Below are 25,107 nucleotides of genomic sequence, written 5' to 3'. Positions count from 1 at the left end.
ATTTTATTTTGTGAATCCTGTAATGGGAAAATGTGGCAGTGTTCTATTACTGCCTTCCTATGAGATGGCCTAATGGTTTCAAATATTTTATCTAGATCGAGCAACAAAACTTTCAGTCACTGTTTTTTCCTAATATGAATGGAAAATCACATCTGTTACACAGTGTGAAACTGAAACTTCCCTGTTAGACATCTAAAAAAATACTTTAGCCAAGTAAGAGTTTCGTTTCTCAGTGCTATCGGTACAGCTGGGCTGGCAGAGCTGTTGTGTGTGTATTCACAACGTATTTAGGCTGCTTTCAGAAAATAACTTGTAGGGTGTCACAAAATGAATGCAGCCCTTGGTGCTCTGTCTTGCACACACCTTCCCCTTCCCTGAGAGTCCCACTATGACAGTGTGTCAGAAACAAAGTGGTACATTGTAATTGCTGCTAAAAAGGCATTGAAAATAATGTGTTTACTATGTACTGTACTAGCAGGCTGCCTATGTGCAAGATATTATGCTCTGATGTTATAAAAGGCATGCATTTTTAAGGCACTGTCAAACATTTTTAAGCTTGTTCTCCATCTGTGTATATGTCATATTGCTGATCTGCTAATGCATAGTAACATTGAGAAATTCCCACAGTGTCAAGATAACCCCAACAGAAATATGACATTTTCATATATGGGGCTTTTGATGTGCTTTCTTTCTTTCAAAACTTAGCATCTTTATCATGTTTCGAAATTTTTCGACAGTGTTTCAGGGCTCTCATCAAAACAATAAAGAAAAGAAAATTTAATTTTGGTGGTCATAGCATATAGAATGCACAGGTACCACTTGGAGATAGGTATGAGATCAAATGAAGGGTCCCTCTGCCTTCCTAAGATGCTGGAGACAGTAAGCCTAGCTGGTACCTGGTAAGGCTATAAAACCTGGTCTTAAAATTCATGCTACATTTTATAGAATACTGGTTTCTATCTTGCAGTAGATATATACAGCATTATCTGTAATTAAATTAACAAAGCAAAATTACGTGTGAAGTAGAGGCAGGAAAAATGTTCAAGGTTTTGGTGGTTTAGCTGGGTTTTTCTGCTGTTGGGTTTTTTTTTAAACTGCTGCCTATTCTATTTAATCTTTCTCTTCCCTACCTCAAAGTTTTAAGGAAAGCTTTGAGTTGTAACATTCCCATTCAGATTTGAGTACAAAAGGAATGAACCAGATGGGAAAAAAATAACTTGTGCCAAGATAAACGTCTTTTTCTTATGACTTTGCAAGTGTTTTTACAAATGCAAAGTTTTGGGAGCTGAAAAATGGTTAAAAGGCCATCTTCAGATCAGTTCAGTGAAAATGGATTTGATTTGTCCTGCTAATGTTGTTTCTAAGATTGGAGGTTTATGTAGATCATCAACTGGACTACTTTTATACTGTTCATATCTTGATATTTTAGAATGTCTTTTTCTATGATTTATTTGACAAAACATGACTTGAAAGTCACGGTATATATAGCTTGGGTGTAATAATATATGTATATGTGATTTTAAAATTAATGACCTTTGTGTTTGGAATTTTATCTGCTATATCAGACCTGCTTAATTTTGCTGGATTTGGCTTAAGATTAGGTAGTGTGCTTTTAAAGTATATGGGACATTTTTTAATCTCTGAAGATATAAAATCATTTGCCATAATGTTTCTATAAAGCCACACATGTCCTATAGCAAGTTGTAAATATTATAGCAATTACAAAGATAATTTTGTAATGAAAAAATTCTGTTCATTTTATATTATTGTGTTTCCCTCATAGTGCTGCAGATAATGTAATATTTAATTACATAATTCTGAATGGCTTAATGGTTTTTTATTGAAGTCTGATTTGATGTCACCCATAAAAGTAACACTTTTTAAGAAACTCAGATTCTAAAATTTAACTTACTCTGCAGAATCTCTTTTGGTTTTGAGCACTGTATATGAACTTAGTGCTACTGTATTGTTAAATTTGAATATTAAGTCATGTGATCATAATGCAGCATAGTTATCTTGAGTAAATGTTACACTTACATGTACATCAACTGTATAAAAACATCAGTATATAAATATGGTTGGGTCTTCTGCTACCACAAATCAAATGGTGCTTTTCTTCAATGTAAATTTCTTATTAAGAGGATCAGTAGGAACCAGTAAAGCTGATGGATGGTAGCGGGATCAAAGAATATACTAAACCAGAACTTGTGCATTTTTCTGTGTTATTCTGACATTTAGTTCTTTAAGAAAATGTTTCTTCGGCAGGTTAACTTTTAGAGGTGGAAACTTAATTGTTTTTGGAGTTTCTTTTCAACAAAATAAAACCATGGAGAGGTGAAAATGTCAGGCTTTGTAGAGAGTACCCAAATATGCTGCTTGAGCTGCTAAAACAAAGGGTTCTGCACCAGGAGCTCTAGCTGGGGTGATTTTCTCACATTTTTGAATGGTGTCCTAATTTCATTATGCTGATGAATGCTTACAACACCATTGTAGCTTCAGGCTTTGTTGCCTATTTTTAGGCTGTGTCATTCAAATGTTTACAAAATATCGACCATTCACTTCAAACAAGTGAAGCTGACAGTCAGAAATTCACACTTCCAGCTCTGTAACACATCACTTCTAACAAAATAAAATAGAAAATTCCATACCTGGGTAGAAAGCAACATAACTTCCTTTGTTTTAAGAGCTGGTGATATAGCTGGGCAAAGAGCTCAAGAATGCAGTCATACATGTTTGAATGTTTTGCATTATTTTGATTCCTATCCCCTTCGGTCCTGCCATCTAATGCCATTGTTTTTTCTAGGAAAAGGTACTGAGGTTTTGACTTTTGAAGTGGATTCTTTGTGTATCTTACAAAATTAATTGGAAGGTCTTGATTTTTGTGTGAAGATGCAGAAAATAAAAGTCAGCTTAGGACAGTACTGAAACATATTTGGCAAATCTATATTAGTGTTTAAACATAGAATGAGCTAGTATGAATTAAAAAGAGTAAAGAAACAAATCCATATAGACAGTGGTAGTACTTGAAGTGGTAGCACAAAGTTTGTTCTCAAAATGGAATGTTTAAGTACTCTCATTATATATAATAACACCAAATTGCTGTAAAAATCGCCTGTTTCTAGGTGCTGGTCTCTACATTTGTTGATTTGTTTATTTAATACCAAGTTACTCAATGCCTTGAATTCTCTATTTCCATGTTACAGGTCTGTTACCACAGCTACTAGGAGTAGCACCAGAGAAGGCCATAAAACTTACTGTAAGTTTGTAAATGGATTTTTTTCATGTTTCTCCACATTGTAAAATGCAGCAAATTAAAATTAGCAGCTATTAATATCTGACTTGTGAACAGTACAAGTGGCATACAAGTCTCATCTGGAGGTGTAGATGTAAATTTAAAGAATCTTACTAAAACTTATTTTTGGACTCCCTCCAAAATAGAACAAGCTCATTCAACTTGTTCAGCTCTTCTGCTTGCTTGTAAGTAGCATAGGCCTTTGGTTTCACTTCTTAGCAAATCAGAATAGTTACTCATTGGAGGGCTTTTGTTTTTGTATCTCCATGTGGTTACTGTATGTATGATTCCAGTGCAACAGGACCTAGATAATATGAGCATGTAGTGAATTGTTGGTAAGAAAGAAACTTGTTTGTGTGATGGTTTTTTATAAATGTTTTACTTCTGTAATTTTGTTATTTAAGTATTTGTAAGGCACTTAAGAATTTCTTACTATAATCCAATCACAATATATTGTTTATTCACTATTAAGGCAGTATTCATCAAAGCTAGTAGTATGCATTAAAAAAAAAGGCATGTAATGCTACTAATTAAATTGCCATTGTGTTAAAGCTTAGTATTGAACATTCTGATATTAATTTGACATTTTAATTTGTTGATATAAAAATTTTATTAATTTGACACTTCTAAAATATTAACGTATTTATAATTTTATGATTTTTAAAATTACATTAATAGTGATGATTTGTTTTTTGAATAATAAGTATTTGAATTATACTGCAAATTCTTGTTAGAAGGAAGAACATAGCTTTAGAATATTTAAGACAAAATCTCAGACTTTGATTTCTTTGCTATCTTGTAGTTTGGTAGCTTAGTGGATGTATTTGCATTTTCATTTGCACAGAATTTGCAGCTGATGAGTGTTTTCTCTGACCTTTTAATTTATCAGCTTTCATAAATGTTTGTCTTTTAAGGTTAATGATTTTGTGAGAGATAAGTTCAGGACTAAAGATGGATCTGTCCCACTGGCTGCAGAAATTCTTGCTGGTGGCTGTGTAAGTATCTTTAATTTCCTTCATATGACATTCATGAAAGTGCAGTTCATAAGATTAATTGTGTGGACTAAGGCTTCTGTTTAACCACAGATCCGGTTCAAGAGCAGACTCTCCTAGAGCATCTCAGTTATTTCCTAGATAGGCCAGCCGTTCTTGATGAAAGGGTAAATGTTTCTGTGCATCGTGCCTTTTAACTGAGCTCTGTAATTCTCACGGCTTAGAGTTTGTTTCCTTAATCAAGAATGTGTCTTTATTCATGTTGGCTGTAGCTTATGGCCTAAAGAGGATTCATGCTAACCTTTCCAGAAGTTAATAATTAGTTACTACTTTGTGGCACCCACTCTACCACGTCACTTCTTTCCTGATGTGTTATTGCACCCACTAATTTTCACTTTTTGCAGTGATACTGGCTTTTTGAAATGGCAAAGACTGCTCATGCTTCTTTGAGTTCGTAGCAGACGTAGGCTGTGTAATGTTAACTCAGTGCATAATACATTCCTGAATGTAGGCTGTATTTAAAACCTACTAAGATTTTAAGAGTGTTTTCCTTGCACAAAGTAGTATCTTAATGAACAACTGGCGCATTACTGGGTAAATGATAATACTTCACTACTTGGTCTAGTTCTGTCTGTTCCTATTACAGCTTACTGTATCTGGTGTATTGATTTGTTCAAGGAAATGTAAATACTTTAGGTAAAACGAATAGTTGTTCAAAGACCAGTGCATTTTACAGATAAAGAGCACTGTTTATTTAAAACAGCTTTGATCACTGGGGCAGAGCAACGCTGGTGTATTTTTAATCTATCTTTGTTTCTGCTGTCATAAGATAGATGAGGTCACATTTTCAAGCAGCTTCTACCTGTGTCGAAAACTACAGTGAGCAGCAACTTTAAAAAAAATGCTTGCATCTTAACCTCAGTAGGTGCAGAGATTTGTGCTGTATGTGCTTGCAGAAAGTGAACTACGATTATCTGAGCCTCAGGGTGCAGTGGCTCGGTTGCATTGCAGGCTGAGAAGCCCTGGCTTTCTGTAATTCTCAGGAGATGGGGCAGGATTTGGCTGCTGTCTCACTGCTCCTTCTGTTTGATCACTGACCTGTTGTAGACTGCCAGGTAGGATCCCCTTGTTCTGTAATTTTAGGAGCATTCAGGGAAGGAAAAAAGAAGGGGAGGGAGAGAAGAATGTGGGTCTCTAAAGCCCTAAATAAAAAGCATGCTGTAAATGAAGGAAAAATGCAATAAAGCGCTTGCAGAGTAAAAGGTATTTGCCCCTTACACTAATAAAAAGTCCCATGAACATAGCAGCCATAGAGAATTCTGCAAAATTTTCATTTAAAATGTCATTTGATCTAGAGTTTTTATTTTACAGGCTGCTGTGAATTTTTTAATGCAGTACAAAAAGCACTCTTTACAGAGACCTGTCATTCATGAGAATGCTGCAGCAAGCTTTTTGCCAGCAGTTCATTGTAAACTAAGGAAATGTTTTAAGAGATAGGTGGTTTGAGATGTATTTTAAATGTGCTGTAAATGTTGGCTTGTCCTAAATTTATATTAACAGTGAGATGCTGCATGAAGTTATAGCAGTAGACGTGCAATGGCAGAATGCCCTGAGTTTTCTTTTAACTGTAGTGCTCCACTTAAGGGCATAGTTTGGTGCCAGGTAGATAGGTTGCAACTTGTCTCTTCTGCAGGTGGTCTTTGGGTTCTTTTGTAATTTTAAACCCAATTCAGACTAGCAACAGAGACTCTCATTATCAGCAGTTCCTAGGTTTTTTGGGGTGAATTTTTCTGTCATGGTGTAAATTTATGTGTTAAATATGAGATGCCAAAGACATGCTTTTTCCTCTAACTTCCAGCATTGTATTGGCCCAACTTTTTGTCCCCATTTAAGCCATTGTGAAACCTGTGATTTCATTGTGGAAGCAGCACGGGCAGTGTTGAATGCTCGAAAATTGTCAGTCTTGGATTTTTACCTCATTTCACAATGTAGTAATTGCTTATGTGGGAGGCAAGAAGACAGGAGGGCATGATGTGTTAAAGTCTAAAAAGGGGAAGACAACTAAGATGAATTTTCTAAGACTCCTGCCCTATCACCTTTCCACGTTCCACATCTAATTCTCAGCTGGGATTGTGTTACAAACACAGATTTAAATTTTTCTTCTTCAGTGCTTCTGTTTCCTTGGAATGTATTCATTGCTTATGCAAGAGCTGAGTGCTGGGATGCATGCTAGTTTGCAATGTTCTAAATAGCAGCCCTGTGAATATGGTATAGTAATAATACCCGAGAAAGGGAGGACAAGCAGATACTTGGATAGTTTGGGTTGTTCACTAACACAAAGGGCTTTGAAGGGGTCAGTATCACCTGAGTAGCTCCACTCTGCTGTTTGCCCAACCATTGCCAGGCGTTGACTTTTAAGTCTCCAAGGAGTTCACTTTGCATCATAATTACTGTGAATTAGTACACATGGCTGACTTTTGCACTTGTAACTAAAGCTGATTGTTTCATTGAACAAGTCTTTTTCTGTTTTGTAAACTGTTTTCTCTCCTAAAAAAAAAGAAAGAAGAAAAGAAGAAAATAGATCTTTTATTTCATGACCTTGTGACACTTAATTCAGTTAACAGCCTGTTTCATAGCTTTTTATTACGTGAAGATGAAAGCGATAGGTTGGTTGAGATTTTTGTTTTTAGACCCCCAAGAATACAATTAAAAGTATAACCTTTATACTTAAGGATGGCTGCTATGTAAATTACCAACACAAGATTTCCATCTCCTTTGTTTGTAAGAAATTTTCCTAATGACTGTAGTATTTGTTACCCATAAAATGCATGTAGCTTTCAGATTTGCACAATGCCTGACACCCACAATGAACTCTGATCTCTGCTGCGCATTTTGGACTCTCATCACTCATGCAAATCCTATATAGCCCTTATCATTATGAGCTAGTAAAAATCTTCAGTTTCAAGGCATCGTGTAATGATGCTGTAGAGCTAAGATCTGCTGAGCATCTAAACCAAAAAAGCTGACTTAACCTTATTGAATTAAAATGGACACAGATATGCTGGGTTTGATTTCTGCTAATGCTATAACTTACCTGCAGAATTCCTTAATAAAAGGATGTGTAAGCTGTAAGTACAACTTGAAATATTTTTTTACAGTGGCAATAATATTGAAATTTCTGGAAGCTTTATTTCATGGTCTTTTACTTGATTTTATATTTTAAATAAAAAATAATTTTAAGTCATATCAAGTTTAGCTGCTTGCTTTTTTAAATCTTAATTTATTTACAGGCATCTGTTGAAAGTAACCTGATTATTTTTAATATATCATTATATATTACTCTTATTTTTTTGAGTTAACACATGGAAAGCTCTGTTTGTAAAAGTGTCATAAATACTGTATTGGGGTATTGAGACATTACCTTTAATTCTAACTTTTTAGGTGAGACAGTAATTTTGCTTTGTATCTTAAATAAAGCAGTTGAATACTTAATGAAAAAATTACGTTTGTGTAACTGGAAAGGAAATGCAAATATGCAAAAGAAAGAGGAATGTAAAACATAAAAGAATACTAAGAAAAACAGAAGAAGGATTATAGCACGACTAAAGGAATCACTATATAATGTATGTTGCCTTGTCTGCATGTATTCATACAATGATATCGGTAAATAGGAGGTGTAATTTTTAGCAAGAAAAGAGAACTACATTTTGCTTTATTAACCTTTCCTTCTGCTCTCCCTTCTTCTGAGCACACAGTCTTTTCCTTCCCAGCTGCTCAGTATGTGCTCACCAGTTTAAATCATGTAGCACAGTACAATTACAGATCCCATACAGATCTGCTTTTGTTTAAATTGTCAAGGCAATTTTAGGCATATTTCGAGAGACTTTATAGGAATCGTAATAAAGTTAAAATGCATTGGACCTGCTTGGGCAGCCTCAACTCTGCTATGGAACATAAAAATAGATATGGTTAATATTGAGTGCAAAATCCTGCCCAGAATTAATTTTTATACAGGAATGCAATGTGAAATTCCATGTGAATTATGCCAAATAACAGATCAGGTGCAAATAGTTTTATTAAGCTACTTAAAACATTTATTTTATGTTTCAGCGGGTAATAAAGATAAGTCCACATCTGAGCTACATTTTCTTCGTGGCATTGCAGTGGCGACAGAGGGTGTATAAACTGCAATTCCCACATTTAGATCTCTTACTTTCAAAAATTCAGACATTTGGAAGTTGTGGACTAAAGGAGACTGAAGGTGCCATTCTTGCTCTCATTATTATGAAACCTAAATATGTTAAAATTCAGTTATATTTGGCAAGTGAGGCTGAGCTATGGGTAAAATTAAATTGCACACTATATATGCCAGGGGAAAAAATTACCTGCATGTATATCTGGGAAAAAAAAAAAAGAAGCAAATAATTGCTGTCGCACAAAAAAGTTTTGGTCTAGTTTATTGAGATAGATAAATGAAGATGGTTATCTTGATGATTGCTCTTATGACCTTTGACAGCAAAAGGCATATATGTCTCTTGAATACTTAGCAGATTTGTTCTCTGAGGTCTGTTCTCCCTGTGCTTGGGGATCCATTACTTTCAAGGAGAGTTCTGCCTGCTTGTGTATATCCAATTTTCACATCTGCTTTAACGAAAACTTCAGAATCTCCTAATACATGCTTTTTTCCCTTGATTAAATGTAAAGCTTTTTTTTGTGCATAAAACTGTTGTTGTTCTAGAAATTATTTAGATTTAAATTCTGTTTAACATAATTAATATAATGTACCTGACTATACTATAGCTAATTAGGTATTTTTAAAGTGTAGTACTGTTCTCTGAACCACAGTAATTGTATTTATTTTCAGCATGCTGAAAATCATTTAAACTAATAGTAAATTTTTGGTAAAAAATCCCCAGCTAGATCTAGACTTAAAAGTTACTTCACATTTGCAAACTCACTGGATTTCAACACTCCTCTGTTTTAATTGTCTCTGATAAATATTCATCTAATTTTAGATTTAAGCCTTATGATGAGGTTTGGGAAGGCAACATACAGTAACATGATAGCCCTTTCCAAGAGGTTGTACCAAAGGCTGGGAAAGTTACTGGTGTAAAGTTCCTGCTTCTCTTTGGCCTCACCCCATATTTCCTTGCAGGTTTGGATGTTTTTAAAACAACAGTTTGCTGAAATTTTCATCCAGTCATACTTACTTAAACTGGTCTTTCCCTAAATCAATCATGAATTTTGCAGAACTTGATTTAATTTCATTTTGAATTTTCCTTTTGCATTAGTTAATCTAATTTAAACTTTTTTTTTCACAAAAGTATTTTTCCATGACAAATAAGAGATACTTTCCCATTTTGCTTTTCCTCTCTTCTTTCTTTTCATTTCTTTTCCTCCTAAAAAAAGAGAGACAGAAAATTTTTCAAACATTTTTTTTCAAACTGTTAAACAAGGAGGGATACCTAGGTTTAAGTTGATGGTTTTCTGATTCCAGAACCAAACAATTCTGAATGCTTAAAAAGTCATTTTTTCCCAACAAACTTACATAATATTAATTCAACTTGAATCTTATTCTTTTTTTCTCCTGTTATATTAGAAATAATGACTGCAAAGTTTTACATAAATGCTCACTGCAGTTTAAGACATGGAGATTTATTTTGACAATTATATTTTATTACATGTCCCTTTCTCCTTTTATTATAGTAAAATATTATAGTGTTTGCCAGTGAAGGTTCAAAAAAACCCCAAATCCAAAAAGAAAGACTTGAACTCAAATCAGGAATTAAAATCTTGCTTTCTGTGAGAAAAAGGAAGATATTTATGATGTCACAGTAATTTATGATGTGACCAAGAAATAATGGGTCACAGTTTTAATACAGCTACCATGCCTTAGGACTTGAAAGGTCTGTAAATCATTAAATGATTCTACAGCTAGTCAAAATAGACAAGTAGAGCAGACAGAGCCAAACATTAACAGATTTGACAGGTCTGTAAGTTAATTGCTTTTATAATGCCAATCAAGTAGGCTCCACTTTGATTTTTTGGCTAGGCTTCTGAGAAGTGAATTACCTATAACGTGGAAAATACCCACAATTTTAATTTTTTTCCCATTGCAGACTTGGTCAGTGCTTATAAACAAACTGTACTCCTGTTTGTTTCTGTTTAGCCAGGTCATTAATATTCTGTTGTGGGACACTCCTCACAACTTGTATCTGAGTCTTGGAAATCCGATGCAGTAGCAGGAATGTACTTCTGTTCAGACTAATTGCAATTCTATTTATGAGCACTTTTATGTGAGGATTTGACAGAGCTTGTACATTTTATGTACATTTAGACATAACAAGACTGTGATTCTAGCAGTGTTTACTGTTTGAGCTGCACAAAGTAAAACCTCAGCCGGACCAAGGAAAGGCAGTCCTCAGAAGACAAGAAAGGTTGGCTAGAGAAAAACAGAATTCTGCCTGAGCAGCATGAAAGCTGTTTGTGTGGTAGGCTGATCAGGGTAGTGAAAAGCAGATGATTGAGGGCTCAGGAAATCTTGTGATCTGAAGAAAAGGTATTTACTATATGAACTCCCATTGCTAAAGAGCATTATCACAATGCTGTGTAGATAGGACCACAGATGAGAGAACACAAAATAACATGAGATAGCTTGTCTAGATTTTTGAGAGCTGGCTTTATGGAATCAAAAGGTAGCATAGAACCAAGCTTTTGAGAACCCAGTGTGCTTTGCTCTTGACATACAGTACCACATAATTAAGGTGGTCACCTTCAAGATCAGTGAGAAATTAAGGTGCTCACCTTTGAGACTGTAAGAAATTAAGGTGGTCACATTTGAGACTGTAAGAAAAACAGTAATTTTGGTCTGCTGTCTGTTACTTGGGAGCTTTTCTGGTAACAGGAGAGTCCATAGTGAAATCCCCTCTGCAGCAGTTTGGCATAATTCACCTAATGCTCTTGGGACCTACTGCCATACAAACACCAAGGCTTTTAGAGGTAGTTTGAAGCACTGCAGTGGCACTCTGTAAATCTGGCTTCTAAGACTTGTTCTGTTGTAGAGTTGGTATGTGGTTTTGTGGTAAATCATTGAACAGTTCTGTACCTTAGTTGCCCTTTATTATACAATGAGGATAGTAATTCTTCCATTCTTGAAATCATTGGTACATTTTTAATTTAATTTTTTATGAAAATGAGCAATCTTTATTTAGTGTCTGTACTTTAGGAACCTTGACTTTAATTAGTATTTATGGATGCTATGAAATGCGCAGGAAAACAAGCTCATCTGGAAACTGACAAGGAGGAAGGGCTTGGGACAGAGTAGGATATGCAGTAGGACTGAATATGATAAACAGTTCACTAAAAATCTTGGAATTTGAACTTGCTTGTCTTTTGTGGATTAAACAAGTAACCAAGACATTGTAGGCAATTTCTTTTGCAGAGGTTGATTTTTGGTAATTGTATAATATATTGCTTATGAATTTTTATGATTGCCATTAATTGCTATAATTACTATCCCTGGGTGATATTGTTGAAAAACATTAACACTCTAATAGCAGTAGTAATCCTTTCTTCATCCATGAAACCATAAAAGGGAATATGTGATAAATTGGATGGGATGCAGAAGAAAGATCTAGGCTGACCCTAAGAGCCGTTAGTGAGAGCAGGAAAGGGGCTACAATTTGAAATAGGTAATAATATTAATTAGAGGAGCAAGAACATTTGATGGTCAGTAGCACTGAAAGGAAAAGAATCTAGTACTTTCTTCTGGAATGGAAAACACAGAATTTCCTTCTTTAATTGCAAGCTGTATTCTCTTCAGAACATACACCAAAGCTTTCAAATGGAGATGTGAAAGCCTGAGGAGAGTTGTGTCTGGTGTGCTCATTTCTTAGTTAATCTCATAAGGGCACAAAAAGCAGTTATATTAAAAAGAACAGGAATTTCTTCTCTCACTGTAATGAGGGGGGTGAAAAACTGTTTATTTTCCAGCAAGTTCATTGCAGAGTGATTTGAACATGAAGAAATAGAAAACATTTTTACTTCTTAAACTGACATACTGTTAAGTGCTTCTTACTAAACCAGTTTTTTTTTTTTTAATTAGAGAGTGGGCTTTATTTCTCCATGGACAAAAAAACCCAGCCAATCCTCAACTATTTCTACTTCTTCCTTCTATTCAGTAAAGTAGGAAAGTAGCAGGAGACATGATAGACAGTACTGTATTACTGTGCAAGACTATACTGCCATCGAGAGGTGTTGGGTGATATCATACCAATTGCAGAGTTGAAGAACCACAAAAATGGGAAATAACCCAGCTTATTTTAAAAATCCATATGTGTTTGGGTGCATAGCTGGCTGACTTTGTTAAAGCACATTTAAAGACATGCACGTTTCTAGTTATGCATGTATGAATTGTTCTTGGAGGACAGTGATATTTCCCTTTTATTTTCTTGCTCTAAATCAAACGACGATAAGTGCTTGTGATTAGGTCAAATGTTAAATTCTTTCAGAATAATATGGGCCCTTTGTGGGCCCTTTGAGATAATTATCTATGCAGTACCTCTGGTTATCTATGCCTATTAATAACTCAAAATTGTAGTTTTTACTTTAATCACATTATAATAACTAAAAAGTAATAGATTTACTTATACAGTCAGGCCATTTGTTTTAAAAATGATTAGAAGATGTGATAAGGAATTCAGAGTTGAGGGTATTCAAGTTTGTAACTTCAGTATAGAAAAATTTGTGTTACTGGGAACCATCTGTATTAAACATTTGATGTATTTGATTTTTCTGACACTTAGTGGAGAAATCATTTAGCTTGAGGAACCTAAGCTTAAATGGTGTTTATTCGGGACAAAGGAAAAAAACAACTTTTCAAATTCTCTTTGGGAGCGTATTTTAAAATCTTATAATTAAATAAATACATTTTTGACGGCAAAGGCTAGCAAACCAGAAGGCAGTATTCTTCAACTTTTCGCCAAACAAAATGAATGAACAGGGTGATACAATGTGCTGAGGATGTTTTGTCTTTTTTTTTTCCATACCAGTTCATACCAGTACCTTGAAAAGACTGGAAAAAACCCCAGATTGATAAGATTTCTTTCATTGCATTCACTATGCAAAAAATGAGAAAGAAGACAGAAGCAGTGCTATTGTCATTCAAGCTACTGATTTGAAGATGAGGATATCTGAAGACTCTTACAAGTTGTGAATGTTTGAGCAGGGAGGAAATGCACACACTGGTCATACAATTAAACTGTCTGCCTCAAAACCCCTTCTTGTAAAACCAGATTCATTGTGCTTCCCTCACAGAAGCACTGGGAGGAAATAAATTAATATTTATGAGACACTTGCATTACTGTGATGATGAATAACACAATAGGAGTTACCAGTACTAGATAAGCAAGAAATCATTTCATTAGAGAGTACAGTAGCCATCTCCGGTTTGCTTCCCCCCCCCATTTTGAGAGCAAGGAGCTGCAGTTACCAGCACAGACGCTCAAATAACAGAATGATCAAAGCTCCCCACCGAGCAACTGTACTTGTTACCACTGGAACTGCCTCTGCACAGGCTGATAAACCAGCCTTCCTCTGCATCACGAGGCAGGCAGGTGGTAGAAACCCTCCTACTGAGACCTCTGTCAGGTATTGTCTGGCTCATCGCTTTCAGTTACTCACCGTTTGATTTTTGGAGTGTATCTTAGATCAAATTCAGAGCGTGGCAGAGGTTGTTCAGGGAGTTCTGAGTATCTGGACAGTCTGGAAACACTTCACTGGAAATGACCAGTGTCCCTCTTCAAACCTGCTGTGTGGGCAGCAAAATTGATAGTCCTTTTAATACTGTGTGGTGCATGCAGGGCTCTGTTTTTAAAACTTTGAATGCAGCGAGCTTGGTTGTGTGAAGTGGGTAAATAATAGCATCCGTGTTTTTAAATAGCAAGCTGAAGCAGAGGAAGTCCTATGGGATTTAGCCAGAGAAGCAAATGTCTAATGCTGGAAGTGTCTACACAGCCAGGCTGGACATGCAGACATAGGCATTTATATGTGCTAGCACCTGAAGTACTTCTCATCTGTTTGTGTTGAAATTATATCTTATTGAAATAATTTGCCTTTATTCTCCTTTAATGTGAGAGATATCTTTTTACTTCCTTTCTTTATAATGGCATTTACTTATAAACATTTTTATAGATTTTTAAATTGTTCCATGTTTTGGTGCACTAATAGTAATAATAATAATAATACTAATTTTGTTGTAATCTTTTAAAATTTAATATGGTTTTCCTGTAGTGAAAATTAAAGGAACATTTCTTGTGGAGTCATGGCACAATGAACTGCAGGAATATCATACTGAGGGAATGTAGTTTAATTCTGCTAGTTGATCAATTGATTTAGAGAATGGCTCTTGTATAAGAGTGTGTTTTAGAGAATGGCTCTTGTATAAGAAACTTGCAAATGAACATTATCACCTGAAATTCAGATTTTATAATTTTTAAGAAGAACATATATATGCGTTGATATGGGGGAATGCCTAATAATTGCAATATCTACACCAAAAATTTATTATATAGAAATATGCAATTCCTCAAATAACCTTTCCAGGATTCTTTTTTATTTATTTTGAGACTCAGCAAGATGAGTAGACAAGTAAAAGAAATATTTCTTTTGTTTTGAATGCTTTCTTGTTTAACATGTTCCAGTTTTAAGTGCAAAACTTAAGTCAGCATATGTGCTAAATAATTTATCAGTCTAATTTTTGATGGCAATAAGAATAGCAGTTTTATATATACCAGGATTCTGGTTTGGTAAAAGCAGTTAAATTAAATTATGCCAATTTGAAAGTCAAAACCAGTTGAGTTACACAAGGGTATGCTTTTCCTGGTCAAAATAGGAAACACTTGGGATATTTTGGGGGTTATGTAAAGACTTTAATTTGTAACCACATTGTATATGCTCAGTCCAAGTGGTAGACAAGAATAGTTGTTCGTGTGATTTGCCATTTCTTCAGCACATTATTTGAACCATATTACTGTGCATATTTTTTATTTTGAATGATAGTTAATCTGAGCTACAATTAATTCTTTTAACACTGGGATAATTTTAAAACTATGTGCACGTGGTGTTTGCATAGTAGACATCACTACATGCAAATGCTTTTAAATGGTTATTTTATTTTAGTCATTACCTCCTAGAACAAAATAGTTGTTTTGTTGTAGGGAGGGTGCGGGTTGCCCTTTGCATAATTTGTGTGATTTGAGAACATAGAGAAGAGCATAGCTGTCATGCCACAGAATTACATACTTAACAGAAGTTAGAATGACATTCTGTTGAATTTGAGCCAGAAGGAGTTTGAATGAATTTTTTTTTTTTTAATATGCTTAGGTAACCTTCACATTACCTTTATTTTTGGTTGCAGTTTTTTAACTCAGGATCTGTCAGTGTAGCTAAAGGTTATGCCCTAAGTTATATATGATGAATGAGATGAACTTTACCAGAACCAGAGGGAATCCAAAATGCTTGCCACCATTGTGTTTTAAAGCAGAATCGATTGAGTGGTGTCTTCCCAATGAATGGAGACTGACACATTGAAAACATTTAGTGGTTCTTGATTAATAGAATCCTTCAGTCTCTAGACCTTCTTTTCTTTAATGCCTGGTACCTAAGTAATGATATAGAGCTCAGACTCTTGAATCAAACCACATTTAATGGCACTGAAACTGGTAGTTCAGAGGGGTTTTTTTTTAAAAAAAAAGCACAATATACTTGCAATTCTGTTCATTGGAATCCATGTGTTCTTTGTTATGTGAACTCATGTCAAAATTGAAAAAAGTTCCTGCCAGATTTCTACTCTTCAACAGTATGTTTTCACTTTCTATATACTGCACATCACAGCTGCTTTACTAGTTACTAATTTTTCCTTTTACTTCATTACTTGCATTATAGTGTTATTGGTTTGTCAGTATTGCATAACTTTGTGTTGGTGAACGTGTCCTTGCAAAAAGAATTGAGCTAGTGTCTGTCTGATGTACTGCAGTGTCCTGCTGTGGCTGACCTGCTTCCTCTGTTTTTCCTGACAGCTCATCTTGTGGGGGAGTAGGTTTGTTTCTTTGTGACGTGCACTAAAACTAAAACTCTTGACTGCTAATAGCTTAACCGAGTGCAGCAAAAATGAAAATGTCTTATCTTGAGTGTAACAGGATGCACACTGCAAATAATGTAGCAGGTTAATATATTGATTTCTGCTTTTAATTTCAGGCTGGAGGTTCTCAAGTAATCTTTACCAATCCACTGGAAATTGTCAAGATTCGATTGCAGGTGGCTGGAGAAATTACTACTGGTCCACGAGTTAGTGCCCTCAGTGTACTAAGGGACTTAGGTTTCTTTGGTCTCTACAAGGTATGTTTTTTTAAAAGGTTAAAAATAAGCCTATTATAAATTTTCAAATCAATATATAATTTCATTGTTCTCACAAACTTTCACAGGTGGACACAATTTTACTTTCTAAAAGAAAAAATATTATGTGATATTATATCTTCGTTTTTCATTTTTGATTAAGGGAAGAAACTGCCTCATCTTTTTGAGCATATGGTTTTGCTAATCTTACTGAGATTTCTTTTTTCACTTCAGCAGGTTTAAGTCTCATTGAATATTAGTTTGTGATTCCTAATATTCTTCCTGCTGTAAAAATAAGCTTATTTTCATCTGCTACATGGTATAGAGCTTACAGTTTTGGAACTTGCTTTTGCTCTTTTGTGGTTGATTCAGCAACTTTCCCAGATGTCATCATTCATTTGGTGATGGGAATTAATTGCAGCACAATAATAGTGAAGAAATACAGACAGTGGGAGCCCAGCATAAAAATAAACTCCTAAAGCAAGCTTCCCCTTACTTCTTTAGCAGACTATTTTCCCAAATAATACCACAAAAAGCTGCCTTTTTGAGCATATGCAACAGACTCTACAGTTCTGCTTGTTATATTGCTGTTCTCACATTGATACATAAATATGTAGAAGTCCTTAGCTTTAATGTTGGCAGCAGGAATGAAAACATCTTCTGAATGTTGAATCTAATAGGATATATGCTACAAATAATTTAAAGGATTAACATACTTTTAGGATATCTTCTACTTTTAGATGAAGGTGATTAGATATGTGGGAATATGAAAGGTCTTGAAGTATCTCGAGGTAGCCACTACATTCAAGTATTGAAACAAAAGTTGTAATGGATACCATATACTGCAGAGCACCGTGTGGTGTTGCTTTAGACTCTGCAGCCTACAACTCGGGAGAGGGCTTGCATACTTCCAATTTGTCCCAGGATTTCCAGTGAAGCAGGCAGTATTCCTCTGTTTCTTATTTACAGCAGTCCAGCCATAAATTGAAGATGCTTCAAAAGACATGAAATGAGCCCCATCCCCCTCCTCCCCAGTATTTAAATTCCATCTGCTTTTTTAATCATCCAGTCTTTCTAAATTGTTCTGTTAACATTACAAAGAAGAAGCCTACCCATGAGAACGTGTCTGTGTGTTTTGGCCTGGAGAGAAGTTGCAGGTCTGAATAGGATTTAATGGGGAGTTGTTTTTCCCTTTAAATTGACTTGCTAATTTTTTAGGTGTTTTACTGAAGCTGAGGCTATTGTGTAAACTCCTAGTAAATGGCATTACTGTGTTGATCAGATTAACATTTACAACTGAAAACAGGGATTTTGTAGAGTCTGTTTCCCTTAGGCTGTGCAGGAATGGAGGTCAGCTACTGACTTTTACTTGGACTAGCAAAAAGAAAACACAAGATGAACCCAGTGATGAACTAGTTTACTAAAGTAGCAATTTTTGATTTTTTTTTCCCATTTTTAATGGCATTAATGTCTTGGGTTGTATCATGAATTGTTTCTGTCCTCTAGAGTAAATTGTGGTGGACATTAGTCAGGACTACACATGAACAGGAGCTAGTTACAGCACTGTTGCGTTGAAACAGACAATTATTTAATCACAAGACACAGTTTCAGTGCTTCATTTATTGAGTCCATTTACGTCCACAAAAAAAGATGCCATGGAAGGGTTTGGATTTGTTTTTACTCAGCTGTTGTCTCTGTTTCTGTCTCTCTCAACCTCTCCACCCCACTTCCTGTGTTCATGTCCTTTTGTATGTCGTTAGGATTCATTGCCTACAAAAACTTGAGTGATTTGTCAAAACTAGAGAATTTAGCCTGGCAATGACAGGCACCCACTGAACACAGACCATGTCACAAGGCTTGTGTCCAAGGGCACCCTTAGTCAGAGCTAGGTCTGTAATTGGGCAGCTTTGTGCTGTTTTCTACCAAACATTTGGGACTGCAGCCAAAAGAAGACGGCAATACTATCTGCTCCCTTTCCTGTGTGCCAGTCAGAGCATTAGTGCCCCCACATAATGATCTGGAACAAGAAGGTCATTAAAGCCTTCTCCTCCTTAGGGCTTAGTTTGTTTTGAACCCAGACCAGCTCACTCTGGTGCTTCTCAGGATGGCTGTACCCAGTCAAGGGAGGAATGGCTGTGGCATGGGAAGCCAGTCTGTCTCAGAATAGTTTTAAACTGCCTCCAGGTGCTTGTGGAACTGTAGTGTTGGAGGCAAAAGCAGCCCTCTCCTTAATGCTTGAGCTGGAGTTGGCAGTGTTTGTGAGGCCAGGCAGATATTAAGAAATCCCTGCACCAGTCATCAGCCCCAGTAAATGTTACTCACAGATATCAATAGTTTTAAATTAATTTCAGATGAGACTAGATGTGGTAGGTGCTGCCTTCTTTGGTGGCACTTCTAAATTAATTTAGTAAGTGTAATGACCAAGGGGACATCAAATAATAATGAATCTTCTGCTAATGAGAACTGAAATATCTTGGTATGTTTGGAATGTTCATACTCTTGACAAGTCAGATTAGCTTTAAACTGTGAAACAAGAATGAGGATTTTATGACTATCTCAGTACTTCTCATGTCGTTCACTCTTAACAACTCTTTCATTTGCATCTGAAGTCTTTACTTTAGCTTTGTCTTTCCTGTCTCAAGACACAAAACTTGTATCTCAAGCCCTTAATGTACCTACTTTAGTAGACCTAGTTATGACTCCATAGATACTGCCGTGGAAGAGCAGATAGTTATTCTAGAAAATAATTTTATTTGGGAATCTTGAAGTTCCTTCAAGTAAGTAGGTTCAATGAGCCTTCATGTAAGTATTCCAGCTGTTTAAACACTTGTCTGTCTTTTAGCTATGACTTAAACTTTAACTGATTGACTTTTTTCTGCAAGTGTTGAAAGCAGTATTTTAGACTTTTAATTTCAGGAATTTTAATTTTAAATAAATGAATGTCTTTTTTGGTTTTAAGTTCTATTTACCACATAGCAAGGATTGCAGTGAAAATTCTTCTTTCCTAGTTCAGAGAAAATTCATCCCTGAAAGTTGTTCTTACCACTACAGATCCATCTGGCATGTTCTGCTTAGTTTCCATGAGTCGTTTATGCTGAAATTCAGCTGAAAATCTGTAAGAGTCCCATATAGTAGTCAGCAAGGAAGAATGTATTAATTATAAGTGCAGCCAGGAGATGTGAAGAGTTAGTATTAGCTTCATGAGGCAAATTCCTGCATGTCTTAACAAGACGTACTGCTTGTTATTTGAATTTATATATTTTGTATTATTTTCTACCTATGAAGCACTTCCTGTGGATTTTAAAATAAAATGCCCACACCCCCCTGATATAGCTAATTTCAGTGCTCCTGTCTTGCAGTAACAGAGAAAACCAAGGCACAGACAGATAAATCTTATGTCTCATGTCAACAAATTAACAAAGGAAATGTAAACTCTTTTTGCATCCAGCTGAGTGAATCTTGTATTGATTATGATCATAATTATCCCTGCATTCTAATCCAAATGCATATCCTTAGAGGATCACTGAGAAGAAGCTGATTGCATAGTTTTGGTGCCCCCCTGTATAAGTGAGAGTAATATTCTCTGGGTCATTCACTGGCATGTTAATGTGCCACTTTACTGTGCTACCGACAGGAACAGTTCACAGTAGTACTGTGCTGAGATCTCTGCTCTGTGCTTTCTCTACTTGCAGACTTGATGTTAGAATAATTTTTGTTGAGACCCAGTACTGGAGGTCACCTGGGCAAACTGGGCAACCTGACCAGGTATTTGACCACCCTCACAGTTGAAAAGCAAACATAGAAAAGAAACAATCCCACACCTCTTTTGTTATAACTAATTGAAGTGGCCGTGTTCAAGCTTCTGATCCTTCCACTGTGCACATCCAAGAGTAGTTTTCTTTCCCTGCACTTTCCTTTAAGTGAGCAATAAGGTCTCTCCCTGGCCTACTCTTCTTGGAGTTGAGCACACTGAGCTCCTCCAGACTTTTTCTCCAAAGATGCTTTCAGCCTGTATCTCCATCCTATGAAGTTATCTCTGTACAGCAGCCTCTCACTACAGCACACTATTTCCCAGGTCAGCATCATCTGATGAGATTACAGCTCATGTTCCACTGGTTTAGCTATGGGACATGATGACAGACCGTTTCAAAAGCTAGGCTTTTAGTCAAGGTGTACAACATCCATTGCTGTCCTCTTATCCACAGGTCTGGCAAACTGGTTGGTCAGCTGTGATTTGGTAAATCCAAATTAGTTGTTTCCAATATCTCCTTTGTTCTTCATATGCTTGGAAATGGTTTATGACACATCATAAACCTCCCAGGAACAGAGGTGTGCCCAGACGTCTTGTAGTTTCCCAGATCTTCCTTCTTACTCTTCAAGATGGGGGCGATGTTTGTCTGTTCTACTTACCAGAACCCCCTTGTCTGACTTGACCTTTTGAAGGTAGCAACAACTTCACAAAGTCATCAGCCAGCTGTCTCAGCACCACTGGAGGTTTCTATTCTGGTCTCAGGATTGTGTATGTGCTCCAAGTGCCCTGTCTGCAGGTAATGCAGACTTTTCTGGTAAACTTGTGGAGCTGAGGGCCTGGGGACAGATTTTACTGGTAAAAAGCAAGAAAAAGGTAATTTCTCTGCTTTTTCCATGTACTTTGTCACTAGGTTTCCTACCCCCATTGTGCAACAGCCTCACAATTTATTTAGTTGCCTTTTTGCTACTGATGTGCTTACAGAAACCTTTTTCATTCCCCCTTCACATCCCTTACTAGATCGATCTCCAGCTGATCTCAGCTTTTCTGTCTCAATTGCTGCATACCCAAGCAGTGGTTCTGTATATCCTGCGTAGCCCATACCCACCTCTGCTTCCCTTTCTCTTCCTTCCTCACCAAAGAACTAAAGAACAGTAGGTCTGGGATCATAATAAGTGCGACAATTTACAGTCAGTGCTTCCTCTTAGACTCCCTGTGCCTTCACTAGGTGGTCAGATATTAGCCATTCTGTAATGATATGCAGCTTAGAAATAAAATGCATGTTAATTCCAGCAATAAAAAGATTTGACACATACAGCTTGTTAAGCTGATGGCTGGGTTGAACCCCTGTAGTTCCTTAAAGCTAGAAAGCAAATATTTTTTTTTCTGTCTTTGTCTAAAATTCTGAACTACTTGTGTAAATAAGTATTTTAAAACACTGTACTTCTCAAAATACAGACGCTGCTTTGGGGAGGCACTTTTGCAGAGGAAATTTATTTCCTCTATTTGTGTTCTTTCTCCTAGTAATCTTTACTGTGAAAGCACCAGGGTATTGAAGCTAGTGACTAGTAAATTCTTTAGCTACAGATACTCTAACTAAAGATACTTTTTAACTATTCTTAAAAATATAGAGACAGCATATCACAGTCAGCGAAAATATCACTTAAGCTAATGCAAAATGTCATTTGTCTTGGCAGAAATGGGGAAGGATACTTTTCTGGTTTTCAATATTTTTTAATAGATTTTATTTAGTTCCTAATCACAAATGAATATTGAAGTAATCATCCAAGATTAGATAATACATTTTCTGTCTTCTGCCTTACAACTTAATATCAATAAAGTCCCGTTAAAGTCAGTTGAATTTATATTCTGTTGGGTTTGAAAGGCATCTTTAAAGTGTCCATGTAAATAAACACTGTAAGTATGCCTGCTTATTTTGTACATCACAAAAACTCATATCCATATAATATCTGCCATAAAATTTTTAATAAAATATTACTTCTCTTATACATAATCATTCTGAATAGTGCTTTGCAGCATAACAGACAGTTCCACTTCATAATTTTTGCACAACAAAGTTATTCTGTATCCCAGGAAGACAGTAAATAATGGAGTGGTAAATAAGTCTTCAAGGAAAGGGTATGTTGGTTGTGGTAATGTTTATTTTTATAATTGCTACAAGGTATTTAGCTCAAATTTGTGCTTTTGCTGATACTGCCAACACAGTTTTCATTTCCAGAACTAGTCAGAAAAAAGCTTGCAAAAGTCTCTTTTTCCTTCTCCTCTCCCTTCCCCCCAAATGCTTCATAAACAATCTTCTGGTGTGTTGACCTGGAAAGTGTAATCTCAAGTGACAGGATGTGTACCAAGCTCTCACCTGGTTCCTTTGATAACAGCTGAGGTATTTCACGTTCTGAAGTTGAGGGTTTACAGCAGGATGATAAACATATGAAAGACTGTAGTAAAAGTTTTGAGTTACATTTTGCATCCACCATGCCTATTTGTGACTGCTCTCATATGTAAGAACCTGATTTTCAGAAATTTCCTTTTAAATTAACAAAAAAAATGCTCTTCCAATTAAAACAGCTGTATTTTCTTCCTGCAAACTGAATTATAACTGCTGGTAGAGCATTTGAAATTGGCATTTTATTCCTCTAACATGATGTTCTAAATGAGTTTCGTAGTTTGGTATATGTGAATAAAAACCTGTAGTAGCTTTTAAGACAATGCCATTTTACAGTGGAAAAAACAATGCAGCCCTTGAAAGCAAATACCAGTAATATTTGACTGACTGTTACGAAACCTGTTAGGTGCTATTAGGGCTCCGATTCCAAAGGGTTAAATCTGTAGTAAAACCCAAGAAGAATGCGAAATGATCAAGAAATGACATGCTGCCTATTGTTTGTAGCTATAGGATCAAAATAACAATTATACATGCCAAATAAATTCTAAACCTGTAAAAGAGAAAAAGAGGGGGTGGCTGTAAGTACAGGTGCCAGAAGCATTAAATAACTCTCGCAGACAAGGTGCACCACTGTTGTCTTGAATGCTGCTAGGTTCCCCCAGTCTGGCATTTTTCCCCCTGCACTAGACAATGTGCATTCACTGCAGGAGACTAGGCTAAGCCTGCGTCTCCCAGACCTGCCGGCTCCTTCTGCCCAACCCGACACAGAGGTGCCTTTGTCAGTATAATTACCCTCCCCTTGTAGTAGAAATAGTTTGTTTAGAGCCTTATTTGCAGGTAGAGCTGGTATAAGCAGGAATTAGCATGCTAAAGAACCTGCCCCAGCACTGACTTGGGTTTATTTATCCAAATCTTTGACAATCAGGTTTTTTTTCCTCCGTTGGTTTATTCAGTGAGATACTATCCGAGATTAAGAGCTTTAAGGTTATTAAAGAGATTGAGGATGGGAGCCAACTGGCTGTTGTGCGAGGAAGGCGCATGTCCTGGTGTGTAGGATCTCCCAACAATTTCATGCCTGGCAGGTCTGCACCTTGGCTGCCAGAATAAACTCGGGTGGATGCTCCTTACTGCTTTCTGGGGATTGATTAAAATTCCCTTTGGCTTTCAGCACGTTGTCCACATCAAAAAGGTGCGAGAAGTAAAATAAATGTTTCTTTTGCTTTTCAAGATACTGTGGCCAATCTCCCTAAGCCTTCCTAATTGGCCTAGGCTGGTTGCGGATGATTAACTTGAAGTTAAATGGGGCCTGCTTTTAAACATGCTTTCCCAGACTTTAAACGGAATGATGGGGGGAAACTTTAGACTGTTGCAGTGCTGGACCAGAGCCAAGCCTGGTTATTACTAAAGTGGATCCAAGTTTTGATCCAGGTTTTGTTTACATTGAGCCAGCTAAGTTGATGGACATCCTTCCCTCTCTGCATACCTGAGTGTATAATATTAGTGATATTAACAATATGCCACTTCTGCCCCATGAAAAAGAGCCTTTTAATGAAGGGGAAGGAATATTAGCAACTCAGGTTGAACTGGGAGTTGCTTGCATTTGGACTTTATTGCATTTTAACTATATCAGAATATTTCAGGGCATGCAGAAAATGCGGAGGGAAAAAAATGTGTGCAGTTTTTAATGACATTGCAAAGAAAATAAAAGTAATGTTCCCTGAGGGCAAAGGCAGTGAGGAGATTTGCTCAGGGGAGGTTTGCTCTGAGGAAATGCACGTTCTAAAAATAAATCTTTGAAAAAACCATGTCAGTCTGTGAATGTTTCAGTAGTGAGTCTCATAATTTTTTTCTGTGAAGTAAGTACAGTACAGACATTTGATCCTTGAAATGTTGGGATTTTTCATGCAGAAATGGTAAAACCCTAGTCTTGTCTATGTGAAGATTAAAGGTAAATCGTTAAAAGGCTTCTGTTGCGCATGAGAGTCCAGAATCTTTGTCTCTGTTGAATACAAAAAATTCACCTTCTCTGTGTCCTCAAGGTAGGGCATAAGGGGCAGAGCAGGACCGGTGCTTTTTGAGTTCCTTTATGGCATTTTGCTTAGTGTCTCTAGAAAGGCACAAGAACCAGCGATGGACAGCATAAATCAGACATCCAACTGAGTGAGAAGCCAGGGAATCTGAACTGCAGAGTCATTAACCTCCAAAGGGACTGTCAGGGGAAGTGGTCAGTACTTAGTCTGAAAACATCAAGAAATAAGCTGAGAAAGTGTGGTGGAAA

General features: G+C 36.3%; 1 protein-coding gene across 5 annotated transcripts in view; it reads left to right on the top strand.

The window, feature by feature from the left end:
- Window positions 1-25,107, top strand: part of SLC25A13 (solute carrier family 25 member 13) — a 98,140-nt gene that overhangs the window by 65,176 nt on the left and 7,857 nt on the right. For all 5 annotated transcript variants that reach the window (XM_064410646.1, XM_064410635.1, XM_064410627.1 and 2 more), the window contains 3 exons: window positions 3,204-3,256; window positions 4,207-4,287; window positions 16,540-16,680. In XM_064410646.1, the coding sequence (XP_064266716.1) occupies window positions 3,204-3,256; window positions 4,207-4,287; window positions 16,540-16,680 (275 nt within the window). The remainder of the gene's footprint in view (window positions 1-3,203; window positions 3,257-4,206; window positions 4,288-16,539; window positions 16,681-25,107) is intronic.

The sequence above is a fragment of the Passer domesticus genome, chromosome 1 (assembly GCF_036417665.1).
Source record: "Passer domesticus isolate bPasDom1 chromosome 1, bPasDom1.hap1, whole genome shotgun sequence".
In the NCBI taxonomy this organism is placed as follows: Eukaryota; Metazoa; Chordata; class Aves; order Passeriformes; family Passeridae; genus Passer; species Passer domesticus.
This window is presented reverse-complemented; position numbering and strand designations above follow the sequence as displayed.